Here is a 16637-nt window from a genome sequence, read left to right on the forward strand (position 1 = left end):
CCCTGCACAAAGGAGAGTCAGGGACCCCACGTGCAGGAGACGTAGGGAGACAGAAAGGGAACACATCCTGAGCTAGGGATGAAGTAAGGTCTCTTGGGGGCTCGAAAGGGTCACTGCAGGGTGACGACAAGAGCATGAGGACGGAAAAGGGGCCACAGGTTAAACCTGACAAGCTCAGGAGACTGAAAATAACCGCATAGAAAGGACGGCGTGAACATAAACGTTCCTAACTAAGGTGGCCGTGGCGGGAAGTCACATCCTTGGCCGGCAGCTGCTTTGGCAAAGGTCAGTCTTCACCTGAAGTGAACCTGACTGTTGTCTTTTTGCATCTAAGATAACACACCCTTTGGAAGGTCAGTAATCCCTCCCTTCCCCGCCCCCACCACCAGAGCAGGAAGCTGTAGACCCCTCATTATTATTCTTGTCCGGATGACCAGCTCTATGTGCTGTGAAAAGTGAACTATTAAGTATCCTGTACCCACCTGTGTGGAAGAAGTACCTGTGTCCCCAATTTACTTCAATCACAGAGATTTCCCTGCTTTGCTTTCTCCCTGTCCATTAATCTACCACCAATGGATTTCATGTAACCCTCCTCCTTTGATTCTATGTATAAAATAAGCTGCAAACTGCCATTTTGTGGAGCATTTTTTTCAGTCCTTTGAGATTTTGCTTCCCAGCAATCGGTATTGGTTTGGCACAAGTAAACTCTTTATAGGCTTTCTCTTAGGCTGAATGTTTTCTCATTGTCAAGCATGTTTTATGAATATCTTGAACCTCGTCAGACAAAGACAGATGTTGACAGAGACTGAAGGAGAAGGTCAGACAGGGACAGAAACAGACAAAGAATGTGGGGTGTGGGGTGCTGAGCTGATACCAGACTAAGGTCGCTGACTGTGTGCATGGCCTATGGGTTTGGGATCTCTTGGGGTGTCCTTGGCGGACTCTTGTGTTCCCAGGTCTTCCATGTAAGCCTTTAGGCTCCCCAGGACTGGAGTTACCACACCAGGCCAGCCCTCTGCACCTGAGGGTGGACCCAGCCTTGGACAAGACCCCTTATGCCAGGGAAAGCTGAGGACAGGTCCAGCTACCATAGCTGTGCAGGGGGACAGCTGTTCCAGCAAAGGTGCCAGAGGAGCCTGGTGTTCAGCTCTCCCTGCAGATGCTGCACCTGGAAAGAAGTCCCCAAAGCCCCTTCAGCCCCAGCGCCCGGGCCAGAGCCTGGGATCCCACCACAGCCTGCCTCCCCAGCTCTCCCTGGGGGCTGCAGTCTGGCCCCTGCAGGCCTCCCTGTGGTCTTTCCATACCCAAGCTTTCAACTCTCAGACCTGGGTTCCTTCGGAGTGGTCCTCCTGGGCTGTGTCTCTTACATGAGAAATAAATCTCTGGTTTGCACCCCACTGCCCCCAGATGTGGCGACTTACAGAGACTCACTAAGCACACTGGGAATTCAAAAACGGACCCAGGAGGCAAGAGGGGAGGGTGGCATAAGGCAGCAGAGGTAAGAGGCAAGTGAGAAAACGGTTAATTCAGGTGTGCCAGCCCCTGTGCCGGGTTTCACCTCCAGGACTCCACTTTCCAGTGGGCAGCTTCCAGGGTCTAGATGGCAGCACGGGGCACAGCCCTAGGTTGACACAATCTTCATTGGCTGGCTCTGAAGCCTTTGCAGACGAGAGCTTTTTCAGGCGATCTCCACTCTGGTGTTATTCCCAACATGCACACGAGATGACAGCAGAGAGTGTTTCCCTGCACACATGCAAATTGAGAATCCAGACGCCTGATACTAAGCTCGCTGTGAAATCCTGTTTTAGGCTCTTCACATGCCTCATCTCGCCGACTGCTCCTACTTACCAGAGGAGGCAGGGACAATAATTCTCTCCATGTCACAGGTATTTAAACAGAAGACATTCTATCACAGTTCTGAGTCCAGAACTGAGGCTTGAATGGGCCAAGATGGGCAAGAATAACGTGCATACACAGATTCTTGAACAAATAGAGTAGTAGTCCTTGCAGCATTGGGTTGAATCTAGTCACTCTATTTGAAGAAATTCTGCACATAACCTAATGGTCCAGCTTGCTATGTACTTACCAAGGCTGATTTTGAAAGCAAAAAGTCCAAAGGGGTGGTTCAGGTTCTGCCATTCACTGCTGCCCTTGGTGACTCCCTTTTCCTCTGTAGAGCTAAGTTTCCCCATCTGTAAACTGTGTGTGTGGGAGGGGCGGGGGGACTTGGGCAGCTACAGGGATAGCATTAGGCTCAGCACAAAGGAGACACTTTGAACATACATCACACTGCATGTAAGGTAGTGAATGCCCCATCACCTCTATTATATTGTGTAGAGTGCCAGAGTAGGAAAGAACCTCAAGCAGTCAAGCCCCTCATTTTACAACTGTGACAGTCAGGGCAGCTACTCAGAGACACACAGACTGAACACAGACATCGGAGCCTGTCTGAGGCCTACTCGTCACACCATCTGCCTGGATGTTGAGAAAGGGTCACCTACAGAGAGCCTGGAGGACACAGACAGTGCCTGGGTTCAGCTATGGCCTGCCACTTGCTGTGAGCCCCCCACCCTTACAGTTGTGTAGGAATCTGACAGCAAATTGTCACTATTTGGTACTCACATTTCTCGAGTGTTTCTCTGTTAGCCCACTTGGCTAAGCTCCACTCCACAGCCCAGACCCTCTGTAATGTCACCCTAATGAAGCTCCGTCGAATGGATGGGCACCTCAGGGCAAATGGCCACAGTTCTCAGCAGCTCGTTCCCGCCCTTCCATCGACTTGTTTTGGCCAATAGAATGTGGTAGAAGTGACTGTGCCACTTGGGCAGCCTGCTGGAGGATGCGAGACATGTGGCTTAGTCACCTCCATTGCCCCAGGTGAGACTCAGCCAACTGCCAGACCTATGAGTGAGGCCACTGGGGATAGGCCTGCCCAGAGAAGATCTGCCCAGATACGGCTATAAGTATATCCCAATTTTATATAGTATCAATTTCATTATATCTAAAAGTTTTATAATCATATAGACACAATTTATTTTGAAAAATAATGTGTCTTCTGATTATGTAATAAGATGCTTTTGAAGAAAAACTGAAGAATATACAAAAGTAACAAGAAAAAATTGACCTATAATCACCCCAAACAAGGAAATCCACTAAGAATGTTTTGGTATCTATTCTTCTAGTTTTCTCTCTTACAATATTCTGTATTATAGTCTTTTTCTGATCTCAAGTATTCTTTGAAACATGAGTTTTAGGCAACATAATAATTGGCAGACTTTTTACTTAGTCCTACCATTCTGATTTTTATATAAAGATTTAGAGACATTTGAGTTGTTACCATTCCCATGATGGAATCAAGGCTACGATGCACTTCTTTGTACATTAACCTTTGTGAGCATCCCTGATTCTGTCCCCTGTCACACAGCACATAGGCCCAGGCTCTGGAAAAGCACACACACTGCCTGTTAGGAAGACTGAGCTGTGGACCCTGCTGCTAGCACTGTGTGTGCTTCTCATGCCAGTGCCTGACTCTGACAACACTTTACACAGGAATCGCTTTTATCTTGGCCTTTGGGGCCTGTCATCATCCCTCTACGATGAGGGCGGAGTGGAAGGGTCACTTCCCTTCTCTGCTCCACCAATCCACACCCGTCGCCACCACTGGATCAAGCTTAAAACACAATACATCAAAAATTGATGTATGTGGTTTCCATAATCAACTTGATTTTCTCTTGTTTCTCATTTGTTACTCATTTCGGCTTTTGCTTTATTATTATTTCCTTCCCTCTATTTTCTTTGGGTTTATTTATTTTTATACCTCTTACATTGAACACAAATTTTGTTTTCTTGTTTTGTAATAAGTACACCAGAGGCTATAATCCCCCTTCTAATTACTGTTTTAGTTAGAGCCCACAGATTTTAAGGCTCTTATTGTCATTCATTTCTAAATATTTTGTGATTTCCATATTCATTTGTTTAATCCACATGTATTTTTCACTTTACAAATGCACGTTTTTTTCTTTTAAAAATGTGTCATAAAAGCAATCTACATACATAAAGTATAAAAATATAATGAACATCCAACCGAAGAAATGAAATTCAAATGTATGCTTATAATTTTTAATTTTATTTTTCATAAGTCATAGATGTACATGATAAAAAGACAAACTAGCCTATCTTCTTTGCCCCTCCTACAGTTACTAATTTAAGGTATATTCTATGAATTGTATGGGTTTCTTTTTGGCTTTTTGTTATTGATTTTTAATTTTCCTTTACTGTGGGTTGTGAATGTGACCTATTGAATCTGGATTTCATTGAGGCTTCCTCTGTGGCACTCAATTTCTGTAAGTGTTCCAAGTATGTTTGAAAAGAACACATATGCTAATTTTTTTTTCTATAATGCAAACTTGGTCTCCTCAATTCCTCTCTGAGCTTCTGTGGTTCTCAGGTAACAGACAGCCCCATAGCCTGTGATTTGGACCCACACTTTCTCTCTAGCCAAGGCCTAGGCCACCTCCATATGTAAAACAAATTTATGTCCATGTAGCTCTTATATCTTTTAGGGCCAACTTTCAGAAGAACATTTGAAATGTTAGAGTTGTCTTGTAGCAAACAGTCCAATTTCTGGCACATCTAAGTTTCCTAATAGAATCTCACAGAGCCACCTGGAGAGTGGGCAGTCTTCTGAGGGTGGTCATGCTGAGGTTGGACAGTTGCCCTGTGGTGGGTCACTCCCTCATTTCCAATTCCAATCCTTACCCACTACTTGCTTCTGTAGAACACTACCACCTCACTGAGACCTCTGGCTGCTGCACCCCTCCAGGCTGACACTTACTGCCCATGAAATTCTTAATCAGTGGTGTATCTTTCTGGACCTCTCCAGAGCACTGGCAAACCTACCCACACCCTGCTTCTCAAAACTCTCTACCTGTTTGCCTCTGACATCACAGTCTTGAATCTCTGTCTTCTCTTTCTACCCCCTCCTTGGCCCTTTCATCCTGAAATGTCAGTGTTCCCAGCATTTTCTATTCATGGTCCTCGGTTTTTTTCCCCCCTCTATACTCCAGGAAAGCACAGGTTTCATTACAAAGGGGCAGTTTCTACCAAGCTCTGAACAGTGTGGCCTGTTGTCCCATTGCCCCATTTTACAAGAGCGGACAGACACCTCAGGGTTTTCTGTGAAATCCCTCAACTTTAAATGTTGATAATGAATTGAAACGTGTACACAACTGTGCAGGGCAAACAAAATGCGGCAGGCCAGTCCTCCTTAGGGCTGTTCTTCTCTTATTCGACTGCCCCTAAGGCAGTTTGTAAACTACCTTGTTCATACAGGAAGCTCACACTTACTGAGGGCTTACTATGTGCCAGACACTCTTCTAAGTGTTTGCAAGTATTAACGTGTTTCATCTTCACAACAAGTCCATCAAAACAATGGTATTATTATCCCTGCTTTACAGAAGAGCGATCTGTGAGGGACTACTTTGTCCTGGGTCTTGAAGATTCTGAGTGTAAGAACCTGGATTCAAATCCAAACGTCCGGCCCCGGAGCCCAAGCTTTCCCTGCTCAGCCGATGAGGAAACTGAGGTCCAGGGCGGTTGAATTGTCCAACGTCACAAGAGAGGTAACTGGCCTGAGGGTGGGGGTGGCGGTGGGTTGAGGCTGTGGTCACAGAGATACTTGCCCTCCCCGCTGTTCTGTAATTAGCCACCCCTATTCCCGGCTGCACTGTGACCTGGTTGGCAGACCAGGGACTGGAATACAAACGATGGTAACGTGCCCATCCACTTCCACCAATACCTTCATTTACTCCTCACAACACTCCCAGAGCAGGACAGCCGCTAACATTCAATCAGCACTTCATGCGTGTTGTCCTGTAAACCTCACAAGCACGCTGCTGCTACGTGGGGACTATTATCCCCGTTTGACAGGAGCAACTGAGGCTCAGCGCCTCTCTGTGACTTGCCCAAGATGAGGCATCTGGGAAGTGGCAGGGCCAGGATTCTGGTCAGGATATATGAAAACAGAGCCCCACAACCTTGACCATGAGGCCACACTGCCAGTTCTGCAGGTGGGGAAACTGAGGCCTGGGGCCCCGCGGAATCGCGGCCTGAGGGTGGCGCACGCTGCACTCCTCCTCCTCCTTTTCCATAAAGTCCCGAGAGAGGCCAGGGAAGCGCCTAAAACCGGACCTTACACACCGATCCTACGGCACCATGGCAACGGCGCGGGAGGGGTAAAGGGAAGTGCGTCATCGAGTGGGCGGGACGAACATGCACGACCACCAATGGGAGCGTCGCGTGCTCCGCCCTGAGGGAGGAGCCGAGTCCGCCTTTTGCCAACTGCGCGGGGCTTGTGGGCAGCTCGGGGGCGCCGCCGAGGGTAACGGGGGCGCGGGTCGCGAGGCCGACGGGACTCGGGAACGCCGTCCGGAGCGGCGAGGGAGCCCGGAAGGTGGGGCTGAGGTCCGGGGCGGCCTGCGCCTTGTGCCGAGTGCGGCGCTGAGGGCCCGGGGCCCCGGGGGCTTCTCACTTCCGGCTGGAGAAACGGCCCAGAGGGGGGCCGCAAAGGCGAACAGACCGGAAACGCGTCCCTCTCTCACAGACACTTTTAAAACGTAATATTAGATGAGAAATTACGTTTTAGCATAATATTAGGTGAAGAAAAGTACGAAATGGGTCTGAACTGAGGAGGTGCCGCAGGCCGCGCCGACGGCGGCTCAGCCCCTGGCGCCGCGCTCCGCGCCCGTGTTCTGTGCGCGGAGCGTCTCGCTGTGTCCGAGGCCGCAGCCCCTGGTGTTAGGCCCCGAGGCTGTCAGTGTTGAGAACCCCGCGTTTCTGGGGTTTCCGGAGGAGGCTGCGGAGCGTGCGTCCTGTGTTAGGCCGCGCCTTCAGCGGCGCCTGGGGCCGCGCCTTGTGGTCAGTCAGACCCGTGGTACCACAGCTAAGGACGGGCGCATTCACACTAAAAGGGATCAAGAACAACCTTAAACAGCCCCGCCTTAGATCTGATCCCGGTTTCACACTTAAAAGATTCGGTGTTCAGACCTTTTTACATTTGACAGTTGCAGATTAGGAGCCGAGACCCTCATGTTATTGTTTACTCAGATTTCTCGCTGGCGGGGGTGCCACGGATCCTGAACTGCGCTTTTGTGTCGTCACCCTCTGTCTCCATCACTGTGTGTGTCCCCTTGTGCCCTCAGCCGGCTTCCTCATGTGTGAAATGGAGTAAGGAATGGCTTTCTCATAAGGTTCTGGTGAAGCGTAAAGGAGACTGTGCCCAAGAAACAGTGTCTAGTACGTGGCACACATGGATGGTTAGGACTGAGATCTGCTTGTTCCACAAACATTTCTATTTTAAGGTCATTTGGAGGGCAGTGCCTGTCCATGGTCAGCCTCCCCACTCAGTCCCTCTTCTGGGAGAACACTGACTCCTAGGACGGAACAAGCCTGTCTTTCACCCCCATTGCCCTCCCCTTTCCCCAAAGTACAGCATTGTATACCGTTCTTTACTTAGTTCTTAGTAACATTTTGGTTATTGCTTAACATAGGTACATGATTTTCTTCTCTTTTTAAGATATGAGACATATCGATAAAAATGTAAGTTTGAAGAATGAAGATAAAACAAACACGCATCCACCCACCACCATGTCAGACCATTTTCATGTCCTCAAAGCCAGCCCCCATTGAATCCTTTCTCCCCTCACCAAAGAGAACCACTGCGCTGAGTATTGTGTTCTTCATTCTGTTGTTTTCTTTGTAGTTTTTACTGTTGATGTATCTCTGATGAATGCAGTGCATGGTTTGCTAGGTTTTGAGTTTTATATAAATGGGATCCTAACATATTTTGTGTGACTCGATTTTTGCATTTAACACAATGTGTATTAGATGCAGCCGTGTCGCTGTGAGTAGTTCTACTTCATCTTTAGTGCTTTGAATTCCAAGGTCACATTAGACACACTGTATGGAGGCGTTCAGTTGATCTTCACGTATGCTTTTGCCAGTTTTTTTGCTCCCACAGGGTGCTTTCATAAGCATATTTCCTGGGGCAAATGTGGGAAAGTTTCTGTAAGGTATATACCTGATAGTGGATTTCAGAGGATATCCAAATAAGCAGGTAATGTCAACTTGTCTGAAGTGCCTATAAGGGTTTACACTCTACGTGCAGTGGGTGAGTCTCAGCCTCGGCCGTTTTAAGGATTTTGGCCTGTCTGGTGGTGGTGAAGACATTAATCGGTGGTTTTAATACTCATTTGCCTGGTGACAGGGAGTTTGAGCATCTTTTCACATCTTTATTAGTTGTGCATTTTCTTTGTCAAATTTCTGTTGCTCATTTCTCTCTCACAGTTGTCTTCCCTTTGCTTTGTGTAGGAGCTCTTTATATATGTTCTGCATGTGAGTCTTTTGTGGCTTAAATGTGTTTCAGATACCTTCCAGTTTGTAGTTTGTCTTCTCTTCCTATTTTCCACTGTCTGGTGTTTTGGTGAACACAGGTCTTTAATCTTAACAAAGTTGAAGATAATCAGTACAGTCCTTTATGGTTTGTACTTTTTGTGTGTTTTTTAAGAAACCCTTCCCTACCTTTGAATCATACAGTTATTATCACATGTTGTTGTCCAAAAGTTTCATAGTCTTTCCTTTCTTATGACCTTACTCCTTAAGAATAGAATTTCATGAGATAAGGGTCTAGTTTTCTTATTTTTCTCCACATATGGATAATCAGTTGTTCTGCCAACTTTTTTGAAAAGTTTGCTTTCGTTAGGAGTTCTATCTCTCCAACACGTCAAGTATCCATACATGTATGTGTTTCTGTTTCAGAGTTCTGTATTCTGTCCCATTGGTCTTATTTGTCCGTTTCTATGCCATTATCACATTTTATTCATTACTGTATCTTTAAAATAACTTATGGTACCTGGAAAAACTATTTCTCCTGCCTTTGTCTTCTCCAAGAAATGCTTTGCCATTTTACCTTTATATTTTCCATGTAAAGGTTAGAATCATCTTGTCAGCTCACACACATACACATGAAGCCTATTGGGAATTTGACTGGAATTGCATTCATTTGGTTGCATTGGATTAATTTGGATTGTAAAGTGATTGCTTTCAACATTTCATCCTTAAATATTATGTTTGCTGTAGGTTTTTGTAGATGCCATTTAGTAGATAAAGGAAGTTTCTTCCCAGTTCAAGAGTTTTCAGTATTAATAAATGTTGAATTTTATCAACTGTGAGATAATCATATGCCTTTTTTTCTTTATTCTGCTAATGTGGTGACTCACATAGATTGCTGTAAGTTGCTTGTAATATCTTTCTTTAAATGTTAGTATCTGCAATTAGTTTCCCATTTGCATTCCCAAGTATTGTTTAGTTGTAAGTTCTCTCTTTCGGAAAATCTTGTCAGAGGTTTGTCACTTTCACTATGTTTTTTTTCAAAGAATAATCTTGGTTTTGTTGCTCTCCTAAGGTATACATTTATTTTTTATTTCATTAATTTCTGCTGTTCATTATTTACTTACTTTAACTTTCTTTGCACCTAATTTGCTCTTTATAGCTTCTTTAGATGGATGCCTAACTCATTAATTTTCACACCTCCTCTTTTTAAAAATATAAACATTAATGCTGTTAATTTCCTTCTATTGCTTTAATTTGCTTCCCACCAGTTTTTATGTATAATATTTTGTTATTTCAGTTCAAAATATTTTCTAATTTCCATTAATAATTCTTTGATAACGGATCATTTGGAAGTGTGTTTCTAAAATTCTAAGTAGAGTTTTTCTTGTTATCTTTGTTTATGGTTTCCATCTTTGTTGCCTTTGTGGGCAGAAACAAGAGAACATGTTCTCCATGCGAGAAATTCTTTAAATTTTGCTAATGACTTGGTTTCTGTGGCAATTGGCGTGAATGCACTGGGTGTGCTTGAAGATTTTGTATTCATAGCAGTGCAGTTTTATGCCTGTCCATCACATTAGGCTTCTTGCTGTGTTGTACAAGGCTTTTCTAACCTTACAGATTTTTTAGTTCATCTTATCAATTATGGATTTGTGGGTTTGTATTGATTATGGATTTGTATGTTTGCCTTTGTTGTTGTTATCAATTTTGCCTGAACTGTTTTGAGTCTCTGTGATTACCGTGCTTCCCCGAAAATAAGACCGGGTCTTACATTAATTTTTGCTACAAAAAACATATTAAGGCTTACATTCAGGGGATGTCATCCTAAAAAATCATGCTAGGGCTTATTTTCCGGTTAAGTCTTATTTTCGGGTAAACACGGTAGGCACCTAAACATTTAAAATTGTAGGGAATTGAAACTTTTTATTCATTTTTGTGGTGACCGTCTTTATCTCTAGTAATGCTTTCTGCTTTAGAGTCTATTTTGTGTCGCATTAATACAGCCACACCAGCTTTCTTTTGGTTAGTTCAAAGAGTACATACTTTGCTATCCTTTTGATTTCTTGGTGTTATGTTTTACAAGCAGCTCTTACTATCATACAGCTAATTTTTTTCATTATTCAATTTGACAAGTTTTTAATCTGTTCTAACAGCCTTGCTATGTCATCTGCTTACAGACCCTTAATTTGGACAGCCTGAGTCCCAAGTACCAGGGACAAAAGTGCAGATTTGTTCCTTCACACATGCTGCACTTGTGCACCTTCCCAGCTCGGGGTCCAGTTGCTGATGCTGTTGGAAAGAGCAGTAACTAAAATACAGTTTATTTCAGGCTTACAGAAAGAAGACAGACAGAGAGAGAGAGAGAGAGAGAGAGAGAGAGAGAGAGAGAGAGAGAGAGAGAGAGAGAAAGAGAAAGAGAGAGGAGCAGAGCAGTAACTAGCCTTTTGTGTATCCTATGTGCCAGGTTCTTGGCAATCCTTGGGGAGTCATATTTCATTTAAACTTCATCTTATGCCTTAAAGATAGTTATTACCACCATGTTACAGATGAAAAGAGTGAGGCTCAGGAAAATTACACGTGTTAGCTAACCGTGTTTCTTTGCTATATTGCCTAGGGTAACAGCGGATTTTTCTTGGACGATGCATCAACTAAAGTGAATGTTCAAACTTCAGAATTCCAGGCCCCTCTGCCATCAGAGCCTCCAGGCAAGAGGGCAGGGATCTGTACTTTTAATACACACATGAGGTGATTAAGATGAAGCAAGTCTAGCGAGAGGCGGTCTCACAGCCAGCTGTCCAGTTCTGAACCCCTGTTCCCGTCCCACACGCACTGCCTCGGCAGGACCAGGAGTTTTGATCGGGGCTCATGCAGGATTTTTATCTGCTCTGATCTTTGTAGTTTGTGGAATGGTAGTGTTTTAGTAGAGAACAGATATAAAAATGCCCTGCAGTCAGTCCTACCACGACAGTTGTTTCATTAGTGATTTGGCAGAGAAGGAAACTAACATTTATGAAGTATTTACTAGCAGTTCTGTAAGCAGTGAATGTTACTCTTATTTTTTTGTGCAAAAATGGGACCTCAGGTAAATTTATCCAAGGCCATAGATGTGGTAAGCAGCTGTGCCAAGTTTCATACTCAGAACCGTCTAACAGTAAAAATAGCTGACAATTATGTAGGGCTTAGTCTGTTGCCAGGCTCTTCCAAGTATTAACTCATTTTATCCTCATAGTGATTTTTTGGAGGATGTTTCTATCATTATTGTGCATTTATAGCTCAGAAACGGAAGCACGAGGAATTCCCCCATTTCACAGCCAAGAGGAGCAGCAGGCTGTGAGCGCAGGTGTCTGTCTCACTCCAGAGCTCACACTTCTCACCACTGCCCAGGACTCACTGGCCGAAGCCCGGGCTTGTGTCCTTTTTGTTTCTCTGCTAGTCACGATGATGACCTGGATTTTAAAAACCATAGCAAGTTTATATGTATCCATGCACATTTGCACAGAACCTGGAACACTCCTTGGCTGTGCTCAGAGGTGATGATTTTGTTTCCTTCTCGTTTAGCCCCCACCATGCAGGGAAGTACGAGGCGAGTGGGCTCCATGACTGACGTCCACAGGCGGTTCCTCCAGCTGCTGATGACTCACGGGGTGCTGGAGGAGTGGGACGTCAAGCGCTTGCAGAAGCACTGCTACAAGGTCCACGACTGTGAGTGTGGCTTTGCTGGGCCCGAGCGCTCGGTACTGTGGTCAGGGACTGCTGACATGGGTAGGGTACCATGTAACCAGTCAGCGCGACTACTGGCTTGAGCACGCGCGTCTCTCACATCTCCCACCAGCCCATCTTCCTCATCCCACCTTCCACTTTTTGTTTTAGAGTAAATCTTCCACTCACCGCAGTGGTGAGAACTTGGCCTCTGAAGCTGTAGAGTCGTGTTCACAGCAGGCCTCCAGTCTGAGTTTTTCACCTCTACACTGAGAATACTCAATTGTCCTGACACGCAGGGTGGTTCAGAGGCCGAAGAACATGGTACACACAGAACACCCAGCACAGGGACGGTGCCTTCTTGGCTGACGGTCGTCTCAGAGCAGAGTCAGGGCCTGTGCCAAACCCAGAGGAGGTGCCACGCCTGCCCTGTGCCGGCTGGGAGCGTCGTGTCAGTGGGTGGTCAGGATGGCGAATAAGATAATCCATGTGAAACGCGTGGACACAGAACCTGGTGCAGCCGCCCGTTCCCGCCGCTGGAGGCAGCAGCACAGGCGGTAGGGTCAGTGGTGATAGGTTAGTAAAATCAGTGTTGGTAGGTCTTGAAGAGTGAAAAAGAAAGTTGAGCAGTTAATAGTTGTATGAAGTCAGAGTAGTGTGGTTTGTAAAACTTAACGACTTGTCTGTTGGTGACTATGTCTGCCTGTAAAAATTCTACAGTAGAGTGGAAGGAGGTGCAACACACTCACGAGGTGCTTGCCTTTGGGGAGATGAGGAGCGGCATAGGTTTGTCACTGGATATCCAAGGATACTTCGTCTGTATCCTGTTGTGTTCCTTTACTGAAACAAGACTTGCAGCAAACACGGCATCATTAGGGTGTCTCACGGCTGTCCCTGCTGATGAATGGGGTTTGTGCTGAAGAGCACAACCGGCTTTAAGGCACCCCTCAGGCTTCTCCAGTGCTGGGCACACGCAGGCTTTCGAAACATAACCCTTCCACATAACCTCTCCCTCCTTCTCCCTCCCGTGTAGTATCTCACGCAGGTCCTGGTGTGAGCTGTAATGGTGCCAGGGATGTTTCACAGCTCTCTGCAAAGAGCCATATGAGGCCTTAGTACTAAGGTTGAAAGTACTTTTGCCTTCATTTGACCTTTAAAGTTGTTACGATGTAATGTGGGAAAGCCCAGTTACACTGTGTAGAATGTGTCTAGGAATTGATTTCCTCTCACACGTTTCTGCACATCGTTTCTGCACATCAAGCACGGTATGTTTATGGCTAGGGTCATCTGGGGAGAACTGTACTTTGGTTTGAAGAGATGCCTAGGAGATGCCCCTTTTACTAACTTAAAACATATTTAGCGTCTAAGAATTATGACACAAAGGAGTATTTCAAACTGCAAGTTACTCTAATTACAGTTTCCCGTGGGGTTCGTCCAGTTTATGAAAGCATTTTGTGTTCTGGGCTTTGCTTTGGGTTCTCTTCTTACCGTAACTAGGGGAAAATGAGTCCCCCAAGTCTCCTGGCTGCTGAATTCCAATGTTATTCTGCTGTCCCGGTGTAAAGCCTCGCGTCTGGCCCTTCTGCGTGGCACTGGGCCTGTGTCCTGAGGTCCCGTAGGTTCTGAGCCAGGCTGGGCACATACACCTGCGGCACAGCCTGCCACACTCTGTGCTGGGACTGGTGGCACAGGTGAGGCTTTGCTTCTCCTTGGGTCTCATGCGTCATGCAGAATCACGTGACTCCAGGAGAAAAATCCAGAGGGAAGGAGGCCCAGGAGGCCCAGAGGGTGGTTTTGGAAGACTTGGATTTGGGGGTTTCCACTTTTGACCGAGATTGTAGCAGGGACCAATTTACCTTCCCGTCTGAAATAATTAAAAACTGGACAGACTAGAAGAACCAATGAAGGACAGTGATCGCCATCAAATACATGTTGTCTTTCCTAACAGCACCCTCCAGTTCTGGGCTCCGACTGATGTCCAGTAACACAGTTCAGTCCTGACACTGTCCACCTGGGTTCGTCTCAGCTCATAGGTTAAGGGCTCAGCCCCATTTCAGATACCAGTCTCAAGCCCTGGGCCTCCCATCTTCTCCTAGGTTCAGGACTTTGCTACAATGGCTCACAGAGCCCAGGAAAACACTCTTTACATTTGTGGCTCATTATAAATGAAACAGCTCAGTAACAGCCAGATGGCAGAGGTGGGGGGCAGAGGCTGGGGTCACAGGGTGGTGGAGGGGCGTGGAGCTTCTGTGCCCTCTCTCAGATGTTACACCCTCCCAGCACCTCGGTGTATTCACCTTCCCAGAAGCTCTCTAAGTCCCATCATTTAGAGGGTTTTCTGGAGGCTTCATTACATATGCTGGATGGATTAAATCATTGTCCATTGGTGATTAACTCTAGCTCCTCTCCCCTCTCCCCTCTCTACTCTCCCGGTTGGGCGTTGAGGCTGAAAGTCCCAAGCTTCTGATCAAGGCTTGGTCTTTCTGGCGTCCAGCCCCCAACTCTGGGGAGGGGAGAGGGGCTGGAGATAGAGTCAATCCTAACGTTATTTAGGGACCTGCCACGAGTGGCCTCACAAAAACAAAAGACACTTGTACCATCCTTATCTCTCAGGAAATTCGAAGGGTTTTAAGAGTTCTGTGCCAGGAACCAGAGACAAAGACCAAGTGTCCTTCTTATACCACAGGCAAAAAATGGGGTGAGCACTACAGTTGTCTCGTGGGGTTCCACAGAAGGGACAGGTAGGACTGGGCTGGACCCGTGCCCTGCTGCTGGCCAATGGCATATGCTGCCTCTGCCGCCACACAAAGCTAAATCCCTGGAGGAGTGTTGCAGGACAGAAGAGAAGTTTATCCTCAGGTAATGATTAAAACAGATACGATGGCTCAAGGGCATCTGTGAGAAGCACAAAAACGGTCAATAGTGAGGAGAACCATGGGCCCCGACAAGCTTGTGTGGTGGGAGACAGCGTGAGCCACTGAGCAGATGGCTGTTTTCTGTACTCAGTGAGGACAGCAGTAGGAAGTGGGCTTTTTTCTTAAGTGAAAATACAGTGAAAACATGTACCTGAAAAAGGAGGCTGGACAACAAACCAGAGGTGGTGGGGTGGGGGTATGAGGTCATCTCCACGTGGACAAAGCGTCTGGAAAGGGCCATGTACCAGAGTCATGTTCCCGTGCCCCAGAGCACATTTTTCTGAATGACACCCAGAGGAGGCCTTTTCAGTGGAAGATGTGAATTGGCACTTGCGGAGGGAGGTGGGAGCTGCCACTATGTCACATTGGGTGGACGGGGGGTTCCTGCCCACAGGAAACCCTGTCACTCGTCAGTGAGACGTGCTTTCGGAATACCCAAGGCTCCCAGGACTGGGTGCTTCGCAGGCAGAAAAGGTTTCCGGCAGGCCGAGGCCACAGGCTGGTGGCCAGGCCCACATGCCACGAAGAGATGTTTGCGTGGCATGGAATAGGAAGAAAGGGAAAAGCACAGACTCTTTCATGGAAAAGGTGCCATTTCAGTTGGATTCCGTAACCAGTAGGCAGAGGTAGGAGTGAAAAGGAGGGAGGCATTTCGGAAAGGAAGACGCGGAGGTGGGGAACATGGGGGTGTCTTACTCCTTGGATCATGGTTTTTCAGCAGTTGTGGCTCGATTTCATGGTCTTACTGTCACTGTTCTTGTCTGTCTCCTATACGTGGCCTAATGGCTGTGCCTTCCACCGTTGCCAACATGATCTTCCATTTAAACTTGAATAATCTTTCTGTATTCAAGGAGTCAGAAATACCTTTCTCTGTGAGAAGTCAAACATACACACAGTTCCAGTGCCCTGGAGTGACCCCCTTGGTCTTCAGCTTGGTGACTTACCTGCCAGGCCTCATTCTTGCATTATCGTTTCATTGGTTTTATTGTTTTTAACATAAATGGTATCATATTTCTGTTTTTTGGCTGTTATTTTTTCCTTAGAGTGGCTTTCTAAGCCACAAATCTTTTGAAATAAAAAAGTATCACAATACAGAAGGTACTAAGACAAAAGGTGACCTTGATCCTCTGCCACCAACTCTGAAAGGCTCCCCCTGACCCAAAGGAGGGAGCTCACACACTCTCCCGCCCCAGGGCCCTGTGCCCTCTGCTCTTTCTAATATAGCCTCTTCGGCCCTCCTCTGTTCCCAGGCTCATTGGCTGTCCACTCACTCACCCCAGCCCCTGTCCACTTGTCTCGGCCCCAGCAGTGCTGGGATGGGCGCCCCCCCCGCCCCCCCGGCTCTGATGGACTGATGGTGGTGGCGTCCCCTGTGGTCTACACCTCCTGTTGCCAGGGGCAGCGAGCAGGCGGGCGGGTGGCTGCAGCCATGCTGTGGGACTGGTGCGATGCTTCCAGGAGGAGCATCCTGCCTCAGGGCTGTGTGAGAAGCGCGCGGCCGCACAGTGCGACCTGCCATCTGTGCCCGTGGCTGCTGGTCCTCAGTGTTGCACTCTGGGCCCAGGACACCGGCCTGTGGGTGTCTAGTGAGCATCTGGTGTGGATCACGGGAAGAGGGAAAGAAGATACACCTGCCGT

At 46.9% G+C, this 16637-nt stretch overlaps 1 protein-coding gene across 6 annotated transcripts in view; it reads left to right on the plus strand.

The window, feature by feature from the left end:
• The first annotated feature begins 6292 nt into the window (after positions 1 to 6292).
• LOC109438481 (NSE1 component of SMC5/6 complex) overlaps positions 6293 to 16637 on the plus strand; it is a 151269-nt gene continuing 140924 nt past the window's right edge. For 2 of the 6 annotated variants that reach the window (XR_016022481.1, XM_019718392.3), the window contains exons 1-2: positions 6293 to 6451; positions 11944 to 12087. Coding sequence is in view for 5 of the 6 variants with exons in the window: in XM_019718392.3 (XP_019573951.1) it covers positions 11952 to 12087 (136 nt within the window). In the remaining variant the exon portion in view is untranslated. Of the gene's footprint in view, positions 6463 to 10999; positions 11091 to 11943; positions 12088 to 16637 lie in introns of all 6 variants that reach the window. The other 4 variants (XM_088801144.1, XM_019718389.3, XM_019718390.3 and 1 more) reach the window with 4 other exon arrangements.

The sequence above is a fragment of the Rhinolophus sinicus genome, chromosome 10, assembly GCF_057876585.1.
Source record: "Rhinolophus sinicus isolate RSI-liver-muscle chromosome 10, RSI-T2T, whole genome shotgun sequence".
NCBI classification, from domain to species: Eukaryota; Metazoa; Chordata; class Mammalia; order Chiroptera; family Rhinolophidae; genus Rhinolophus; species Rhinolophus sinicus.